This window comes from Engraulis encrasicolus, chromosome 9, assembly GCF_034702125.1.
Source record: "Engraulis encrasicolus isolate BLACKSEA-1 chromosome 9, IST_EnEncr_1.0, whole genome shotgun sequence".
Classification (NCBI taxonomy): domain Eukaryota; kingdom Metazoa; phylum Chordata; class Actinopteri; order Clupeiformes; family Engraulidae; genus Engraulis; species Engraulis encrasicolus.
This window is the reverse complement of record NC_085865.1, coordinates 50,480,978-50,500,977: the sequence shown is the minus strand read 5'-3', so window position 1 is coordinate 50,500,977 and position 20,000 is coordinate 50,480,978. Positions and strand designations below refer to the sequence as shown.

The 20,000-nt window shown below is 45.8% G+C and overlaps 1 protein-coding gene across 2 annotated transcripts in view; it reads right to left on the bottom strand.

Annotated features, from left to right (window-relative positions):
• The window catches only part of ncam1b (neural cell adhesion molecule 1b), a 253,942-nt gene that overhangs the window by 1,461 nt on the left and 232,481 nt on the right, over window positions 1-20,000 (bottom strand). For both annotated transcript variants that reach the window (XM_063207333.1, XM_063207334.1), the window contains 2 exons: window positions 10,399-10,606; window positions 8,532-8,648 (listed from right to left, as the gene is read on the bottom strand). In XM_063207333.1, the coding sequence (XP_063063403.1) occupies window positions 8,532-8,648; window positions 10,399-10,606 (325 nt within the window). The remainder of the gene's footprint in view (window positions 1-8,531; window positions 8,649-10,398; window positions 10,607-20,000) is intronic.

Below are 20,000 nucleotides of genomic sequence, written 5' to 3'. Positions count from 1 at the left end.
ATATAATATAATATAATATTTATAGTTAAATATAATATTTTACTAACAGAGTGTGTAGATTATAAGTTATTATACCATGGGCCTTGGTGGCTAAATCATATGGTATTTCAAGTAGTTACACACTAAGACTCTGAACGACGGATTAGTTTTACGGTGCATAGTTCTGCTTGTAGGGTGTTTCAGCTGAAGAGGGTCTGAACGACAGAAACATTTTGAGCAATAAAATGCAAGTCTAAGGAATGGTGTTGAGGATATTTGTAAAGGATATTTTGAATCACTGGTTACGTCCAACGCACCTTTTCAAATTGAGGTGTGCAAAAGTATCCGAGGGTGAATTGTTTGAATGCTTACAATAAACTGCCACGTCCTGTGAATTTTCAGGTCATCCACTATACTATTTAGCTACATATTGCAGGGGTTCCCAAACTTTACCATGACAAGGCCCCCCAGATACCGGTAGATCCCAGCCAAGGCGGCCCCCCTTACATGGGCCGTGACACGCTATTTTTTCTGCGCACCCGGTTTCACAACTCGATGAAGTTGATGCATTCCTAAACCTATACAAGTGCTACAGAAAGCATCATAGCCTACATTGTAAAGAAGATTGAGTAGCTTATTTTTGTTTATGTTGGCTTCATAAGCTATTCAATTTATTAAATTATTCATTTTATTTTGCTACATTTTTCCTGCCAACCTGCCGTGGCCCCCTGGCATCCCCTCGCGGCCCCCCAGGGCTCCCCGGCCCCCACTTTGAAAGACACTGACATATTGTATGCCAGGTCAACTATGACAAGTACTGTATATCTATTTGGTCATGTTAGAGCAGCCATGGGCAAGTGGTTAGAGCTCGGGTGTCCAAATGACTTATAGGGTTTTCACACCTGGTCCCCTTTAAGTGAACCAAACTCAGTCCTCTTTAAGTGGACCAAAAAGCAAACAGACAACAATGTTTTTGTTCATATTGTGAGTGTATTAAATAAAGAACTCGCTGATCTTTCTGGTCCTGTTATGCCGTGTACAGACCAGGAGTGAACGGAGCGAACGAAGCGACATAAGTCATTATTTCTCTATGGAGGGCACGCGACCTGCGCTACCAAAGCGAATTCGCCAGGAGCGAAGCTTCTTGCGCGACCAGAGCGAATTTTGATGATTAAACTAAATCTAATCGCAGGCGAATTCGCTCTGACGCTGTTCGGCGAAAACCAATCGGAACGTTCATATCTCCGAATGTCCCAGGCTGTCAAGCCAGAGACGTTACGTGATAAGCTGAATCAAACATGTCAATGCTGCGTCTGCAGCGAATACAGCGAAATTGAGGGCGAAACTTCTTCTGCTACCCACGCTACCAGGCACCGTAGTTCGCTCTTGGTCTGGACACGGCATAAGGCATTTATGGTGTAACACTCTTCTTTTTATCACTCTCGATGCTAGAGCCCTCCTTAAGTGATTACAAGTGTAACTTGTCAGAACTCATAAGCGAACCGAACTGAGACCACGTCAACCAAGGTCTCAGTACGGTTCGCTTCCGAGGGGTCTGGGTACACTTTGGAGCGTTCACATATGCTGCAAAAATGCTGAGTCACTGCTCAGAGTTCGCTTAGGCGGCTGAAAGGGACCAGGTGTGAAAACACTGTTAGGCTCAAGGGTCACATACAGTCAATTTTGATGTCAAGTGGGCTAGACCTGGGACCAGTAACGTAATTGCAAAACATAGTAAATTCTGGCTTCATACCGGAATGGCATTGTTAGTCAATCATCCTGAGATGGATGTCAGCAGGTTTGTCAAGAGCATTGACTATGAATGGCTAGCAAAAAAGGCAAATTCATCCTCAAGTATTGAAGACCTGAAGTCTGTTGACATTTTTTGCACCCCCCTGCTTCCTTGGGGAGCCGTTTCGGGCTTCCCCCTTCATTGTGTGCAGTGAGCACTGTGTGCTGTGGAGTGCTAAGGTGAGATGTCTAGCACAGGCGTCAACAAGTTTCTGAGGTGCCCACCAAGGATGTTAATAAATAGTGACGACTGCAAGATTTTAGGTAAGGGTTAACGTTCGGCGAGAAGGTCGCTACCGTGGAATAGCAGCACGACAGAGAGAATCTTTAGACCCCGACGCGGAGCGGAGGGGTCTTGTTCTCTCTGAAGTGCTGCTATTCCACAAAGCGACCGACTCGCCGAAAGTTAACCCGCTAATTATATGGATATACACTTAAATGACTCACACATGGCGGGGACATTTCTTTAGGCCTATTTAATGTTAAGATTGTTGCTGCGCAAAACAAAACAGTGCCGTTGTGGAACACCGCTAGGCAACAGCTAGGTAGCCAGGACAACAGGTGTTGTCTATCACAGCAGCTGATTAGAGTCTTGTTGAAAAGTCGCTTTAGCAGTGAAAAGTCTTGTTGCCATTGACAGCGGTCTGTTATAGACCAACCCGTCCGTTATCGAAAAATAACAGACGTGCGAACGTTGGGGAGCCCCGTTGAAATGAATGGAGCATTCGACCGATGACGTCACAACCATATAATAATCACAGTTAATGTCTTTTTTATTTTAAATACGAGATTATTTCTTTATAACCTATCAAGACTTTTGTCTTTATAACCTATAAGCAATAATCATTCAATCATAGTTTGATTTGAGAATGAGGTCAATGATGGTAGTCGTCAGACTCAGAAAGGTTGGACCCCTGGCGCACCTAGGGCAAGTCAGTAGCATACCTATGCACTGTATCTCTATGTTTGCATCTCTGTTTACTAACGTTCTACCAGAGTTGTATAAAGTAGAAGTAGCAGTACTCTTATAGATGTAATTACACCCCAAGTGATATGATATTACATGGATTCAACTCTGTAATATCATATTACTAGTGTTGTGGTGAATACATATACATATACATAAGTACCAATACTTATACTGATAAGTATAAATAAAAAATAATTAATACTTGTGCTGTAATCAGCAAGAGTATTTCTACTTCTACTGAATACATCTCTGCATTCTACGCCAAGCTCTGCTAGTTGGCATCTGTTACAGGTAAGTGGATATGCTAGATAAGCTAGATGGCTGTTAGACTACATTAGTTAGTTTTACCTTACTCAAGATGATGGATAATGGTAATCCTGTTTAATGAGAGAGGAGCCACAGGTTCAGACATTTAGTATTTTGTGCATAGGGCAGTCATGGGTAAGCGATCAGGGCATAGGGCAGTCATGGGTAAGCGGTTAGGGCATCAGACTTATAGCCCAAAGGTTACCGGTTCGACTCCCGACCCGCCAGGTTGTGTGTGTGTGTAGGGGGGTAAAGTGTGAAAGAGTCACCAGCACGGCTCCAACAATTCGTCTACTAATCGTGACTAATCGACTATACAAACATTGTCAACAAAAAATTCATTGTCGATTAATCGTTTCATTTAATTCAATGCTTTTTTACTTTACTAATGCTTTATTACTTACTTCAACTTAAAATTGTCCAACACGTATGAATTGGACGTTGTATCGGAGTAAATAAGCTTTTATCATGATTTAAAGCTCATTGTGAGCCGTACAATTTTTTTTTCCACTTCCCTGCGCTAGAGGCCGGCAAGGTTTGTCAGAGGTTGGAGCAAGCCTTTTTTTCATGACTAATCTTGATGAATCGTGACTAAGTGCATGTGCATGTTCATAAAAATCAAGTGTGTAAAACACTCAAAGGCGGTCTGGCAACATGGCGTTTTTCTTTGGTTAGATGTGTCTGGGTGTCTGGGTTATTTGGTGTTGTGATGTACAAACCCCAACTCCGATGAAGTTGGGACGTTTGGTAAACAGTGAATAAAATCAAAATGCTATCATTTTCAAAACATTCAATCTATTCATTAGATGGAGAATAGTGAAAAGACAACATATTAAGTGTTAAAACCGAGAAAAAGTATTGTTTTGGGGGACATATGTACTCATTTCTAATTTGATAAATCCAACACGTCTCAAAAGAGTTGGGACGGGGATCAGTGAAATTTAGTAAACATCCAAATGAGATAAAACAACAAAGAAGAACATTTCAAAATGAATTGTACTGACGGACAATATACGTGTCCAGGTATAAGATCATCACAGAGAGGCTGAGTCACTCAGAATTAAAGATGCAAAGGGAATAATTACCATAGTTATTACATACATTTTTGAATTCCCTTTGATTTACCACGATTGAGTGTATATAAGACATATTTTTGTTACTAAAATCATTGTATAGGTTCATGACATCATGAAATATATATTGGCTGTAGTCTCACTCTAATTCCTGGAGTGCTAGAGCTATTGAAAATTGACCTTATTAAGAATGCTTAATGCGTGCAAATGATACAGGGGTGTAGCATTCTCCTAAGCACCTGAGCTCACTTGAAATAGACCCAGAAGACATGGGAAACAGTCTTTTGCTTACAGAAGTCAGCAGAAGTTGTAGAAGTCCATTCTTTTTGACAATAATAGAGCATGGCACATCCTGTGCTACAGTGAAAATGGACCATCCAACTTGTGTTAGTGCTAGCTTCAAAAGTCAGCCTCCATGATGGCATGCGGGTGCAGTAGTGCATTGGTTAAGATGTTCTCACTCATCTGTAGAGTTAAATACAGTGCTGAATGGTATAAATGGGTTTTAAACAGCATGAAAAGCCACTCATGCATTATATTTTGAAGGGAGATCTTCGATTACTGCCACATAGTAAGGTCAAATTGCATTCTCTACTATGTTTTAACAGTTTGGCTCCATCATAAGGACCAGCAGGTGATAAAATAGTGGGTTTTTGGTCAAGACTTGTCACACTGTAAGCACTACAGAAAGGAAAACATTGCAAAACATGACAAGGAATACACCCACCATTTAAGCTGGTGAAATCATGTCCAAGATAGGAATTAACACTGTTTTTTATATAAAATCATCTCATCGGTTAATGTATTTAACTGTTAAATGTTGTCTTTTGTTTTGTTTTTAGTCTTCCTCGACATTTGCTGCCATTTATTGTCCCCGTCCCAACTCTTTTGAGACATGTTGGATTTATCAAATTAGAAATGAGTACATAAGTCCCCCAAAACAATATTTTTTCTCGGTTTTAACACTTAATATGTTGTCTTTTCACTATTCTCCATCTAATGAATAGATTGAATGTTTTGAAAATGATAGCATTTTGATTTTATTCACTGTTTACCAAACGTCCCAACTTCATCGGAGTTGGGGTTTGTACACTGTAACAGTATATTATGTCTGAAAGTGAGGAAACACTGCCCTCTAGGGGCGCATTATGGCATCGGCATAATGGCATGGCATTGAACCTCAAAGGCAAGAGTCTGTTAGCTTCTAATTTACCCATAGTGCAACGTATGAGGCATCTGTCTCATCAACATCGTTTATCAACTAAGTGAATTGTAAACTGGGCTTAACAAACAAACACACACACACATGCTCGAGCGCGCACACGCACACACACACGACACAAAACGGGCACAGCTGTGAAGTGAGTATGAGGTGAGAGGATTCAACTGCGAGTTCCATCAGCGCACAGCACACACTCAGACAGAAACAAAAACACGTACACACACACGCTGCATGTTGACCTGTCTGAACACACGCTGACAGACAGACAGACAGACAGACAGACAGACAGACAGACTAGCTGAAAATGAACACATAAATACACATAAATGTACATGGACACAAGCACGTGAGAAGGAGATGGACAAGGGCACAGATGGGAAAGACATGGGCACAGATACACGAGCACATCGGGAGAGTGAGTAGACACACACACACACACACACACACACACACACACACACACACACACACACACACACACACACACACACACACACACACACACACACACACACACACACACACACACACACACACAACCAAACAGCGGTCAGAATGGACACACAGATATATGGTCGTGGCGTGGGCTGGTGTGGGCTGTACAGTATATATTGTGGAGTGGCATGAGCGAGCGTGCTAGTAGCATGCCTAGTACACACAGTATATTATGCAGCGCTAATCCCACTCTCGACAACACAAAGACATGAAGGACCAAATACACAAATTCCTGTTCACACGTATGTGGATATTTTGGAGTTTTGGCCCCTCATTGACATGTAGAATAGGCATAACTTTTTTTGCTTTTATCCACGTCACCTTGACATGTAAATGGAAGAGAGAAAAATATCCGCATTCGTGTAACCAGCACCTGAATCTAACCATTCTTCTCCAATACCAGAGTGTATTTTGGTCCTAAGCAGGACTCTAAATTAACTTTTTTCATCACCAGCCAAAATGGCTAGTACAGTCGATGTTAATCTTACTAGCCAAACACACACTCACTAATGGGTCAAAGTGGCTGGTAAGTTGGTCTCTTCTACAAGCCAAACTGAAATTTCAGCAGCATTTCGCAATTTGGCTGATGTTAATTTAGAGCCCTGGTGCTTAAGTGTTGGATTAGCACTGCAGCATTCACTGTGTGTGAAGCATAGTGGTGGTGGTGGCGGTGGTGGTAGTTACAGAGAGATTGAGAGAGAGAGAGGAGTTGCTGCATACTGGCTGGGTGCTGGCTCAGGGGGGGCGTCGTGGCTCTCCTGCTCTGCCGCGGTGGCGTTGTGGGAGAGAGGAGGGGTTCCCTTGGGGGTGGGGATGTTGTTGGTGTGAGCAACAGGGGGGGTGGCGTGGGGCGCCGGGGACGAACGCTGGGAGCCGGCGTGCCCCCCCAGGGGGGGCGTGCCCGAGGTTGAGGAGGCGGACGAGCGGCTCTTTCTCCGGGGGGGCGCGATGGGCGGGGTGCCCGGGGCGCTGCCCCCGCCGCCTATATCCAACAGGAAGGGCGATTTGGACTGGGGAGGGGGGGTGCCGGAGGAGGAGGAGGGTGGCGGGGGGGTGTTAGTCGGGGTGGGGTGCGAGGCTGCTGCGGGCATAGGGGGGGTCGGTTGGGAGGGGGGTGGGGTCGCTGGGGCAGGAGGAGTGGCTGGGGCCGGTGGGGTGGGTGCGGGTGCGGGCACAGGCGCAGGGGCTGGGGCAGGTGTTGGTTTCGGGGCAGGGGGGGCTCTTGATTTGGGGCTGGGGGCAGCTGGGGCGGGTGCCTTATTAGGGGCCGGGGCGGGGGCGGTTTCGGAGGGGGGCGCGGTGTTCAGGCTGGTGGTGAGCGTGGTGCTCTCGCTAGTGGGACTGTTCTGGTTAGTGGTGTCAAAGGTGTCAGAGTTAGTGGCTACGGACAGGGACAGGTCCAGAGTGGCCGTCACGGGGTCAGTCAGCTGCCTGTTGGGACACAGAGAGCACACAGAAAACAGACGCACGCACGCACAAACGTACGCACGCACACACGCATACGGGTACACACAAGGGAGGAAGGGAGGGGGAGGGGGGAAGAGAGCACACAGAGAACAGACGCATGCACACACAAACACGCACGCACGCACACATTCGGGTGCACACAAGGGAGGCAGGGGGGGAGGGGGGTTGAGGATATGGGGAAGGGAGCACACAGAAAACACACGCAGGCACGCAGGCACGCACGCATACGGGTACGCGTACACACAAGGAAGAAATGGGGAGGGGTTTTGGGTAGGGGGAAGGAGGGGGGTTAGGGATTACAGGTAACACATAGCCGGTAAATAACAGCGGTGGAGCAGCCCTGAACAAACAAACGCACGTCTCTGACATTAAACACGTTAAGCATTAACGCACATTAACACATCGACACACAAAGCTACAGTGCGAACACAAATAAAGAGGCACACAGACAGTACAGCTGGTGGTGTAATTCTGTGTACAAACACAAGGGGGAGCCCAAGACTTGGCCTCAGACAGGACGCAGAGAGGAGAGAGAAACATCACTTAGCAACACAACACAAAACATCAAGGGACACCACACCGAGTGATGTTAACACTCCTATGGGAAACATAAGGTACCTTCCTAAAAACATTTACACACACATACACATACTACCTGGCTATTTCAACCTACTAGACAGGAAAAAAAACACGACGACGTGGCACTTAAATAAATAAGACATGCATTAATACAATCAATACAAACAAGTATTTGAGATGCTTTGTGAGGAGCGGGAGCGATGTAATAGTCGTGGTAGAGTGATGCAATAGTGATGTCACTCTGAGAGTGATGTCATCATTAGGGAGAAGAGTGAGGGTCATCGTGAATGTGTTCCGTGTTTGGGGGTGACGTTTAAAGAGGTAGTAGCATGTGTGAAACAAATGGACTTTTGAGTGTGTGTGTGTGTGTGTGTGTGTGTGTGTGTGTTTTGCTCACTCTGGCCAGGTCAGTGGGTTGAACTTTGCGGGTTGTTTGCATGCATATCAGAGTCTGTGTACGAGGAATGTGTGTGTGTGTGTGTACCTGTGTGTGTGTGTGTGTGTGTGTGTGTGTGTGTGTGTGTTTGTGTACATGTAAGTGTATATCAAGAGTCTGTCTGATGTGTGAGTGTGTGTACGTGCCTGTGCGTGCCTGTGTGTGTGTACTATATTTCAAGAGTCTGTCTGATGTGTGAGTGCGTGTACGTACTCTGGCTCAGTGAGGGGTGTGGTCTCGTTGGGCTCGGTGTGGCCTCCTGCATCGTGATTGGCTGTGGGCTCCTCCTCGGTCCGCATCTCTACTATTGGCTGATTAGACTCGTCTTTACTGGAGGGAGAGGGAAGAGAGGAGGCTTAGGAAACAAACAAACAAACAAACAAACAAACAACAAAACCAGCTCTGGACCCCATTTCACGAAAGCATTGTTGCTAACCAGTTAGCTAGGGTTGCTTTTTAAAAAATATATATATTGTTTTTTCCCCCCTCAAGTTTATTTAGACAGGACAGTGAAGAGTGGGACAGGAAACAAGTGGGAGAAAGAGACGGGGGAGGCTCAGAAAAAATGAGCTCGGGTCGGGAATCGAACCCGGGTCCCCGGCGCAACAATCCTCAGCCTGTGCTTGTGGCATTGCGTCTCGTTAACGCCCCACCTCAGTGGAGAAAACAATAACGTTTCCCCGCTGTCAGCCAAGCCACAACAACTTTTGGGGGACTACTCCTCATTCACCATTCGCAAAGGAGAAAATGACATTAGAATTGAGCTTTTGCAAGATATTGAAATGCAATTCTGCTGCCGGTGATGTCATCACAAGGCCACAAGGAGGCAAGTGAGTAAGGGAGGACGGAAGTCAGCATAAATGAGAAAGAACCCAGGGTGTAGGGACAGTACTATGCTCAAGGTACCCCAGTCGCCCTCATAGACTGTTGGCAGAGTCATACCGATTATGCAGCAGTCACAAACCCCCATTACCTTACCCAACAGGGCCACCACTGGCCTTGCAGCCTGGGTCTCAACCCAACAAAAATCTGACCAATCATGATCCACAGGGGACAGTAATGGACCAATCACGAACCACAGGGGACAAAAATGAACCAATCAAAGTGACACATGGGCAGAGCAATCAGGGCAGTGTAAAGTGGATGCTGAGGCCATGCATCATAGAAGTGCACACACAGGGATGAGGTACCTGCCCCTTTGCCTTAGTGGAGAAAACAATTGCCCTTTTTGAAACTTCCTTTTTGAAAGTTCATGTCACAATGTACTGTGGTCCATGTTGACATGATAATGTACAGATGGTTCGCAATCAAAAGCATGTTATGATAATGCCCTGATATAATATGTAGCCTCTATAGCTTAGTAAGACCAGAGCCCCTCAGCACCTGCCTCCTAAAATGTCTGTGCACGTCAGGGAGTGATCAATGTGAGACATGAGCAGAGGCAATCAGGGCATGCCAGTGGTAAGGGGATGCTGAGGGGCCCGGGCCATGCATAATGCACTGCAGGCTAGAGGCTAATCAGCTTATAGAGAGAGGGCAGGAGAGGAGGAGAGGAGAGGAGAGGAGAGGAGAGGAGGGGTGAGGAGAGGAGAGGAGAGGAGAGGAGAGGTGAGGAGAGGAGAGGAGAGGAGGGGAGAGGAGAGGAGAAGAGAGAAGAAGAAAGGAGAGGAGGAGAGGAGTGAGGAGAGGAGAGGAGAGGAGAGGAGAGGAGAGGAGGAGGGGAGAGGAGAGGAGGAGAGGAGGAGATGAGGAGAGGAGTGAGGAGTGAGTAGTGGAGAGGAGAGGAGAGGAGAGTGGAGTGGAGATCTGATTGGCACCCCATAATGCTACCTGAATACCAGGCTGCCAGACAAGATGCAGACCAAACTACTGTTGGAGGTTGGAGGTAAAGTTGTGAGCATTTTGGATCTGTTTCTCACATGAACACTCAATGTCCCTGCCCTTGCTGTACTCATATGAACGCGGTGGTCAGTGTGTGTGTGTGTGTGTGTGTATGTGTGCAGACCCGACTATTGGCCGGGAAAAAGGTGACGAGTTTGCAGGTATGGTGTGTCTGTGCGTGTGCGTGTGTGTTACTCACATGAAGGCGGCCTTGCCCTGCTCGATGTCCTTGCCCTTGCTCCCCGGGCCGCTCTTGCCGCACACGTTGACGGCGATGCACATGAGCAGTCCGCAGCGGTTTAGGAAGTAACAGGTGGCGTCCACGGCAACCAGCAGCAGCACAAACACCACCACCAGGATGCCCACGATCACGCCCGTCGTTAGGGGAGTGCCCTCCGACATGGAGTCTACCAGGGGGGAGAGAGACGGGAGAGAAGTGGTGAGGGGCCGTGTGTGTGTGTGTGTGTGTGTGTGTGTGTGTGTGTGTGTGTGTGTGTGTGTGTGTGTGTGTGTGTGTGTGTGTGTGTGTGTGTCTGTGTGTGTGTCTGTGTGTGTGTGTGCCTAACCAAGGTACCCAAATAACCAAGGTACTTAATGGGCCCACATTTTGGGGCCGATATATCTAGCAGTGTTTTTCTTGGTAGTTTTATGGTAAGAGTAATGGTTAGAGCAGTGGTTCTTAACCTGGGGTGCGGGCACCCCCTGGGGGTGCGCCAGAGATTTCAGGGGGTGCACAGAATTTTGTTTCTGTTGAGGTGGTGACCAAAATTCTGCTTGCGAACATTATAATTAGACCAAATCAAAACCAAATGAAAACATGTTTTGGTCCCCATGTAAAGAGGTATTGATTAATGTCTCAAGCAACAATCATTGTAATTCATCACTTAAATATTTTTTTTTTGCGTGTATACACTTGTAGAAGTCTGGGTTGGGGGTGCGCGGCACGTCTTGGGCACAGTTAAGGGGGTGTATTTAGAAAAAAAGGTTAAGAACCACTGGGTTAGAGTATGGTTATCTTATCGTAAAAACGTTTAGTCACAGACAGGTTAAGGATTGTTTTGGCGTGAAAATTGTTAACAGTTCATATGAATGTAAGTCAATGAGAGGGGTTCACAAAGATATTAAGGTGTGTGTGTGTGTGTGTGTGTGTGTGTGTGTGTGTGTGTGTGTGTGTGTGTGTGTGTGTGTGTGTGTGTGTGTGTGTGTGTGTGTGTGTGTGTGTACAGGATGCTGATGACCATACCTGTGACTCTTCATATGTTTTACCTGTACCTGTACCTTTATCTCTCATTAATTCATGTGAGGGGGCAGGTTTTAATGGCTTACTGACTAGCTAGGATGCACTTTCTGTACTGTGTGTCACTAGGGGAGAGCCCTTACCCATGAGTAGGGAGAAATACATCATACTTTGTGTGTGTGTGTGTGTGTGTGTGTGTGTGTGTGTGTGTGTGTGTGTGTGTGTGTGTGTGTGTGTGTGTGTGTGTGTGTGTGTGTGTGTGTGTGTGTGTGTGTCTGTCTGTGTGTTGCACTGATGGTGAGGCACATCCTCCCTCAGTGATGTATTGTTGTTTTTTTCCATGATGATGTTGATTTAGAGTCCCCCGTCATGTTCCCACAGCAACACACATCCTCATACTGTACATGGACATCCTCAGACTGTACTATGGCCACACATCCTCAGACTGTAGTATGGACAGACATCCTCAGACTGTACTATGGACACACATCCTCAGACTGTGCTATGGACACACATCCTCAGACTGTACTATGGACACACATCCTCAGACTGTACATGGACACACATCCCCATACCCCTCCATACGTATATATAGGTCAAAGATGTGACCCCACTTTTTTGTGTTCCTATTATTTGTGTTAGTAGAATATGGTAAAAATTGGAAAATGAACTCACAGCATACTTAAATACACTATGGCAGTTTTTTAAATCAATTTTGATAGAATAATGGTAAAAAATATCAATGATGAGCAATGGTAAATACATAGTGATCTCCCACTACACCACCTGGCAGCTTGGTGTGGGACCCAGAGGAGATTCCGGAAACTTCCATGAATCCTCAAGCCATTCGAGAGTTCAGAGAGGCTTGTGAGGTTTATCCTCATGGGGTGGGGTGACTGGTCCAGAGGATGCATCGTTACCCTAGCAACTAACTTAGAGCCTCCTCCCTCTTCCCTGCAGTTGTGCTACCCAGGATGCTGTGTGGATGTGTGTGTGTGTGTGTGATAATTCTTTCCCAATTTGCTATATATTAATTTTCAAAAATATTTCAAAAAGATGTTTTTTTAAAAATTATTATTATTATTATTGTATTATTAAGTAATATCACTGTTCTGTATCACTGTTTGTATTCGGTTAAGAGAAAACAGATAACATTAACCCAGTTCCAAATCTCCCTAGTGGTACCATGAAATCCAGTTTATAAAAAGTTTAAAATGAAAAGAAAAGAAAAAAAGGCATTTAAATGGCTTTAGTAGCAGGAAAAACTACTCATATGTACGTGTGTGAGAGAGGCTCTGTGTCTCTCTAAGCATGTTGTTGTGCGAGTATTCATGTGCAAATGATAATCTACTCCAGGGGTGGCCAACCACTCGGAGACCAAGAGCCACATTTTGTAATGTGTCACAGCAAAGAGCCACATCGGCACACAAACATCACGCGGGCATATAAAGATGCGCCCACCAAGATGGGCATCACCCATCCTTCTCGCACCACAGACCAGAATAGGCTACACAACCATCTCTTCTTTTCTCACACAGACACACACACACACACACACACACACACACACACACACACACACACACTCAGACACACACACACACACACACAAACACACACACACACACACACACACACACACACACACACACACACACACACAAAGTGTCAGATTGATGTTACACTCCAACTTAATGGCCTGACTACAATCCTGAATATAAGATAACCCCCCCCCCTTTTTTTTTACTGCTTCAATTGTTTGGGGGAAAAGGGTTTTTCAAGATAAAATTGTTGTTTTACATAAGAAGACAAGGGTACACAGGTCAAAATTATGTTCATAAATTCTTTCATATTTTAATAAAACACGTTTCTCAGCATAATTTCCATGAGCACTCGTTATAACAGAGCACGAAGTAACGCGGCACAGAGATTCTCCGCCTCTCTTAGCTCATTCGGGGGTTAGGCGCACAGGCACCGCTTTCTTGCGCTCCGATGATCATTGGATGTCTGACGACACCATCCAAAACAAGGTGGTTCGTCAAATCGCCGTTCATTTTACACATTAATGTTTCAGCGGGTGCTGCAGTCGGCCAGGGGAAAACCCAAAGTTTTCTTTTTGAGACTAAACTGAGCGCGGACAAGCGACAAGTGGATTGAAATTGTTTCCCACCTGCACGCTGTCTGCCCGCACCGCTTTGACAATGGCTGATAGACCACGGCCGACATTCACAGCGAAAACCAGGATAGAACATTATGTATGGCGCTATTTTGTCTATAGCCCGCGAAAATAAGACTATTTTAAACCAAAAACATAATTTCACATTCGGGTCAATAGCCATGAACACTCCTCCTAACAGAGCGCCGAGCTGGCTACGCAGGACAGAGATTCTCGGCGCATCTCTGCTCCAGACGCCTTTCTCTTCACATAGTTTGCACATTTATAACCGCCATATCCGAGCGATAGAATCTACAAATATGGACAGCACATTTTCTTATTGAGGAGTGATGGCCAAATCTTTCAGGTTAAAACATTTTTGCCGCTATGTTGTCTAGTCAGCGAAAGACGCGGTTTTGAAAGCGCTATTTTTAGAACATAGGCTTAAATCACGTCTTGTATTTGCAGTAACAAATGTCACGCACCAACGTGATCATTCAGGACACATTTAGGCAAGGCCTTCTGTAGTACCAAGACCACAGGACACGTATTTGCCATCAACTTTGTGCGCGCAATTCCAATGCATATTTTCTATAAGACGTAGCCTAAACACAAACTTGGACATGAACGCAAGAGCCGCAAGTCACCAGGCAAAGAGCCGCATGCGGCTCGAGAGCCGCGGGTTAGCCACCTTTGATCTACTCTCTATGTATTTGTGAGAGTGTCTGTCTATGCATGTCGTTCTGCGTGTATGCATATGAACTGTCTGAGAGAGACTATAGAGTGCGACGCCATCGTGTCTGTCTGTGTGTCTGTGCCGTGTGTGTGTGTGTGTGTGTGTGTAAGACGTCGCCGTGTCTGTCTGTGTCTGCGCCGTGTGTGTCTATGCCGTGTGTGTGTGTGTGTGTGTGTGTAGGACGTTGCCGTGTCTGTCTGTGTGTCTGTGCCATCGGCTCTCTCCTCCTCTTCCACTGCCTGCTGACCCGCGAGGCCATTTCATGACTCATTGTTTTTTCAATTACCACCGCATTACTGATAGCCTTTTAATAAGCGATATTACCTTTCATAACATCTTTTCCACTCCTCTTGGCAACTGATAGCAATTTAATGACTCGTGTTTTTTCAATTACTGCCACGACTTGGAAGCCTTTTCATGACTCATCGTGTTTTGGTAGCTGATGGCCCTTTCATGACTTGGCATTAAAAAAATTTAAAATAAATAAATAAAATAAATACAAAATAAACCTCTTGTAACTGAAGGCCATTCTGCGACTCATTTTCTTCTTTTCTCTCTTTCTTTCTTTGCTTTTGCCGATGACCATCTGCTCGCCACTTCAAAATGAATATGCACTAAAAAGTAACACTAAACAACACAAATAGACTAGTCACACACTGACGCACACGTTCTACTCTCAATTATTTACACTGTCCACTTTTCACACATAATGGTATGCTGCCCTTGTGTGTGTGTCAAAGCCTGCTTGTGGTGCATAATGGGTGTGTGCGTGTGTGTGTGAGAGAGAGAGAGAGAGAGAGAGAGAGAGAGAGAGAGAGAGAGAAAGAAAGAGAGAGAGAGAGAGAGAGAGAGAGAGAGAGAGAGAGAGAGAGAGAGAGAGAGAGAAAGAGAGAGAGAGAGCGCGACGGGGTGGGGTGGGGTGGTGTGTAATGATTGGCTTGCTTTACGTTGTTGTGCATAATGGCCATGGACAACGATGTCTGGAGCAGCCAATTTCACAGAAAGCGAGGGAGAACAGAGAGAGAGAGAGAAAAGGGGAGAGAGAAACAGAGACAGAGCGAGCGAAAGAGAGAGATTGAGAGAGACAAACAGAGAGAGACAGAGAAAGAGAGAGAGAGAGAGAGAGAGAGAGAGAGAGAGAGAGAGAGAGAGAGAGAGAGAGAGAGAGAGTCTAGGTAGCGAAGTGTGGCTGAAGTGGTGCTGGACAGAGACAGAGCTGTTCATCCAAAGCAGGGGTCGGGAACCTATGGCTCGCGAGCCACATGTGGCTCTTTTGGGAACTGCATGTGGCTCTCGGACAAACCTGTCATTTGTTTACTCAATTAGCCATGAATACTTTTGTTACGGCACTAAATTAAAAATGGACCTACTGAAATCGAAAAGTTAAGATAATATTCAAAATATAAAGTATGATCGCGCATTTAATCCATCCCAGGTCCGATCAGCTGAGCCAAGCACAGGCCTTCGACGAAGGCTACTGTACAGATATGAAAAACGCGTTTTTTTTATTGGACAATGCCGTGCCAGCGCTGGGTCGTGTCGTGTGAGATAACATTCCATCCGTAATGCTTTACCTAAAGTTCAGCTGGCTAACGGTTGTATCCAAAACAAAGAAACTGTTCACGACCGTGCCATTATGATGGCAAATCAAGTGGAGGAAACGCAAGTGAGGGATATAAATGCAGCGCTGTACTTCTCCCTCGATTACAGGAAGAACTTTTGCTGAATCAACTGACGTAAGTCTTTCCCAGTTTAGTGTGATTGCGAGATAACTGGTGCCACAATGCGAAGGCAAACGTAGGGTTGCCATTCGTCCCTTGAAATACGGAATCGCCCTGTAGCCTATTTGGCGGTTAAATCATGCGTTCTGTAGGCTATTGGGGACGCATGTCGGTAAGGGACGCGCTTTGTAGGGCATTTTCGCGAATTACTAAAAATAGACATGTCAGCCACATATCAACTGTAAAATGTTAACTATGTCAGCGCGACCAAGATGAGCATCCTGTCTTGAAGTTCTCTCTCCCTCCCTCCTCCCTCCTCATGCACCTTCCCTGTGTCTGTCTGATGGCTAGAATAGAAGCACCTCCGTCATTCTCATTGCTCATTGGCAACTCCGATGCATAAAAGATAGAAACTAAAGGTAATGCATGCGCGTGGCTTCTTAAATGCACATCAGCACATCTACAAGTAGTTTTAGTTCTTCTTTCGTTAGCTCTCCCTTCTTGTCCCCAATGCAAGCGTTACTTTTATTCCCTTCTGTGCATGACAATTAGCATTAGAAATAATGGCGAAAATGGTATGGCTCTCACAAAAAATATTTTTTTAAAAATGGGCGTTTATGGCTCTCTCCACCAAAAAGGTTCCCGACCCCTGATCCAAAGCCTCAACAAGGACGCAGATTGTAATGCCATGAATGCTTGAATAGAGAGATTGAGTTCAGGGAGAACTACTGTAAGTGCAGTTGTGAAGTGGTACTCATAAGTGGCTCCAAACACACACACACACACACACACACACACACACACACACACACACACACACACACACACACACACACACACACACACACACACACACACACACACACACACACACACACACACTACTGTACAGTACAGCACTGCTGCTTTTAAAATAGTATGTTCAGCTGCTATACTGTGAGTGTAGCATGTCTCTATGTGTGTGTGTGTGTGCGTGTGTGTGTGTGTGTGTGTGTGTGTGTGTGTGTGTGTGTGTGTGTGTGTGTGTGTGTGTGTGTGTGTGTGTGTGTGTGTGTGTGTGTGTGTGTGTGTGTGCGTGCGTGCACGTGCGCGAGAGAGAGAAGATGGGATGTTCTTACATGTATGTCCTTATCCCCACATGTACAGTATGTAGGTTCCTAGGATATCACTTGTCAGTAATAATTAGGCCCCTTACCAACACACCCCTCCCCCCTCCATCTGTGATGACATGACTGTCCCTCGAGGCGCTCTCAGAGATGCTGTGCAGTAACTCATGACAACCATGACACGTTTATGTCAAAAAAGATTTAATGATCCGGTCTTACTTACAGGCAAATGGGCTATCAACCAATCATCGACAGTCTTTGATTACACCAACTTTTACAGTGGACTAGGAGGAGGAGGAGGAACTGAGAGGTTTGTTGTCGTAATGCAAAAAATGCATCACGAGATGTCTCGTTAGAAAGTTTGAACATTTTCCACAACCATTTCACAGTTTCCATGAAAAAATAATTAGTTAAAAATAATTATTTTATGTACAAAAAAAACGTGTGTTTTCTCAGGATATCCCATGTAGTGTCAAACAAATGTAGTAACGGCAAGACTTGACATACAGCAGGCGTGAAGACATACCAACAGGAGGTGATGTCACAGCCAATGTCCACAGACATCACGCAATGCCACACACACAGGAAGTGATCTCATAAGTAGACCACACATGGGCTTCTTTCCATCACCCTAACTCCTGTCCTCCTTTGTGCTTGTGGCCTTGTGATGACGTCATTGATGGCAGCCGTTTTATTTAATAATAATTATTTAATACCTTGCCAAAGCGCAACTCAAAGGTCATTTTCTCATTTGCAATCAGGATGTTGAATGGGGAGAAGTCCCCCAAAAGGTGTTGTGGCACGGCTGACAGCGGGGAAACTTCATTGTTTCCGTGGAGGTGGAGCGCAAGGCCACAAGCACAGGTGGAGGAAGGGAGTGCGGTTATTGGAAAGGAGCCTTTTGTGTTAAGGTGATGTAAACACAAGGGACAGAACACTGGGCCTGTTCTGATTGAGATCCGTTCCACTTGGCTTGCTCCTGAGCATTGCTGAACATTAACACGGCCATAGCCCTTATGGAACGCCGCCAGGGGTTTGCGTGTGTGTGTGTGTGTGTGTGTGTGTGTGTGTGTGTGTGTGTGTGTGCGCGTGCGTGCGTATGCGTGCGTATGTATGTTTTGTGTGTGTGTGTAAGTGTGTCTATGTGTGTGTACATGTGCATGCCCCAGGTGTGAAGATTCTCATTCATCCAGGTAATTTTATGCAGAATTTAGCTGTAAGCAACTCTTGGAGCTTGACATTTCGTTCCTCAAGAGTGTGTGTGAGTCTACGTATATGTGTGTGCATGCACACGTGCATGCACACGTGTGTGTGTGTGTGTGTGTGTGTGTGTGTGTGTGTGTGTGTGTGTGTGTGTGTGTGTGTGTGTGTGTGTGTGTGTGTGTGTGTGTGTGTGTGTGTGTTTGTGTGCGCACATGCATGCATGCGTGTGTAGGTGGTTATGTGTCACATGAGGCTGGACAGGTAGCCTCATTACAGCACCTGGTGGAGGATTCCCCTGGCGGCCATTTTCTCCACTAAACAGAGTCTTCATATGGACAACAGCAGCAGCCACAGCAACAGCTACAGCTCCCCAATGGAGCAGTGCCAGGTGTCCCTCTCTCTCTCCCCCCGAAAAAACAAATGTTACTACTACTCAGGGCTGGACTGGTAAGCAGGGCATTTTCCCGGTGGGCCGATTTTGATTTTTCGTTCGTTTGTTAGTTAGTTTGCTTTTTTACTTTGAGGTCAGCCCTCAACTTATATGGGGTAGCACATTTGTCTGTCTTTAGTATAGACAGTGGACCGAGCTCATTATAATATCATAGAAAAGGGGACGTGCATTTTTAGATGCGTCCTAGCATCTCCATCCGTCGGTCTGTCGGTCCGTCTGAAATGCTTTCTTTCAATTGCAATTCCCTCCTGTGTCCACAAGGCAGCAATGCATAGACGGACGCATCTTGGTCCGCCTGTCGGACTTTTCCTATTTTTTTCTTTTTCCAAAAATGCCCTGTCTCAGTCAAGCCCTCCTACTACCGTTTTTGGTGGCGGAGTAACTGCCGCTGTATGAAGGAGAGCGTGTGGGTGTGGGAGAGGAAAACCCCCCCTCTGCAAGCTGCAGAGATGTCTGTGAACACTGACTGAAAGACAAACCCATACCGTACTCAAAGGAAAGAAAAGGAAAGAAAAAAAAAGAGTGAGGGGAAAAAAAAAAGTTTTAAAAAAGTGAAAGCACCCACTCACCACTAAAGGTGAGTGAATCAGAGAGAGAGAGAGAGAGAGAGAGAGAGAGAGAGAGAGAGAGAGAGAGAGAGACAGAGGAAGAGAGAGGGCCATAGACAGCAAGATAATGAAAGCAGAGAACGCTAGAGAACTAGAAAAACGTGGGTGGTGGGGCGCTAACACACCTTCACGCTAATAATTAGTGCAGTACGGTAGACGCTAAGACAGGTGCTACCAGAGAAACAGGGGGAATTAAAACAGGTGCTAGTCAAGACGGAGGACAGAGAAAAAAAGTGCAGATAGAACAGCAGTGTAGAGAGAGAGAGAGAGGGAGAGGGAAAGAGAGAGAGAGAGAGAGAGAGAGAGAGAGAGAGAGAGAGAGAGAGAGAGAGAGAGAGAGAGAGAGAGAGAGAGAGAGAGAGAGAGAGAGAGAGAGAGAGGGGCTAAGACCAAAGCTAGCCTAGTCACAGTCAAAAGAGGGTGTGAGCTAAGCCTAGACAGATGCTAGCTGATTCATCACTTTCAGAGAATAAAGCAGGTGGAGACACACACACACACACACACACACACACACACACACACACACACACACACACACACACACACACACACACACACACACACACACACACACACACACACAC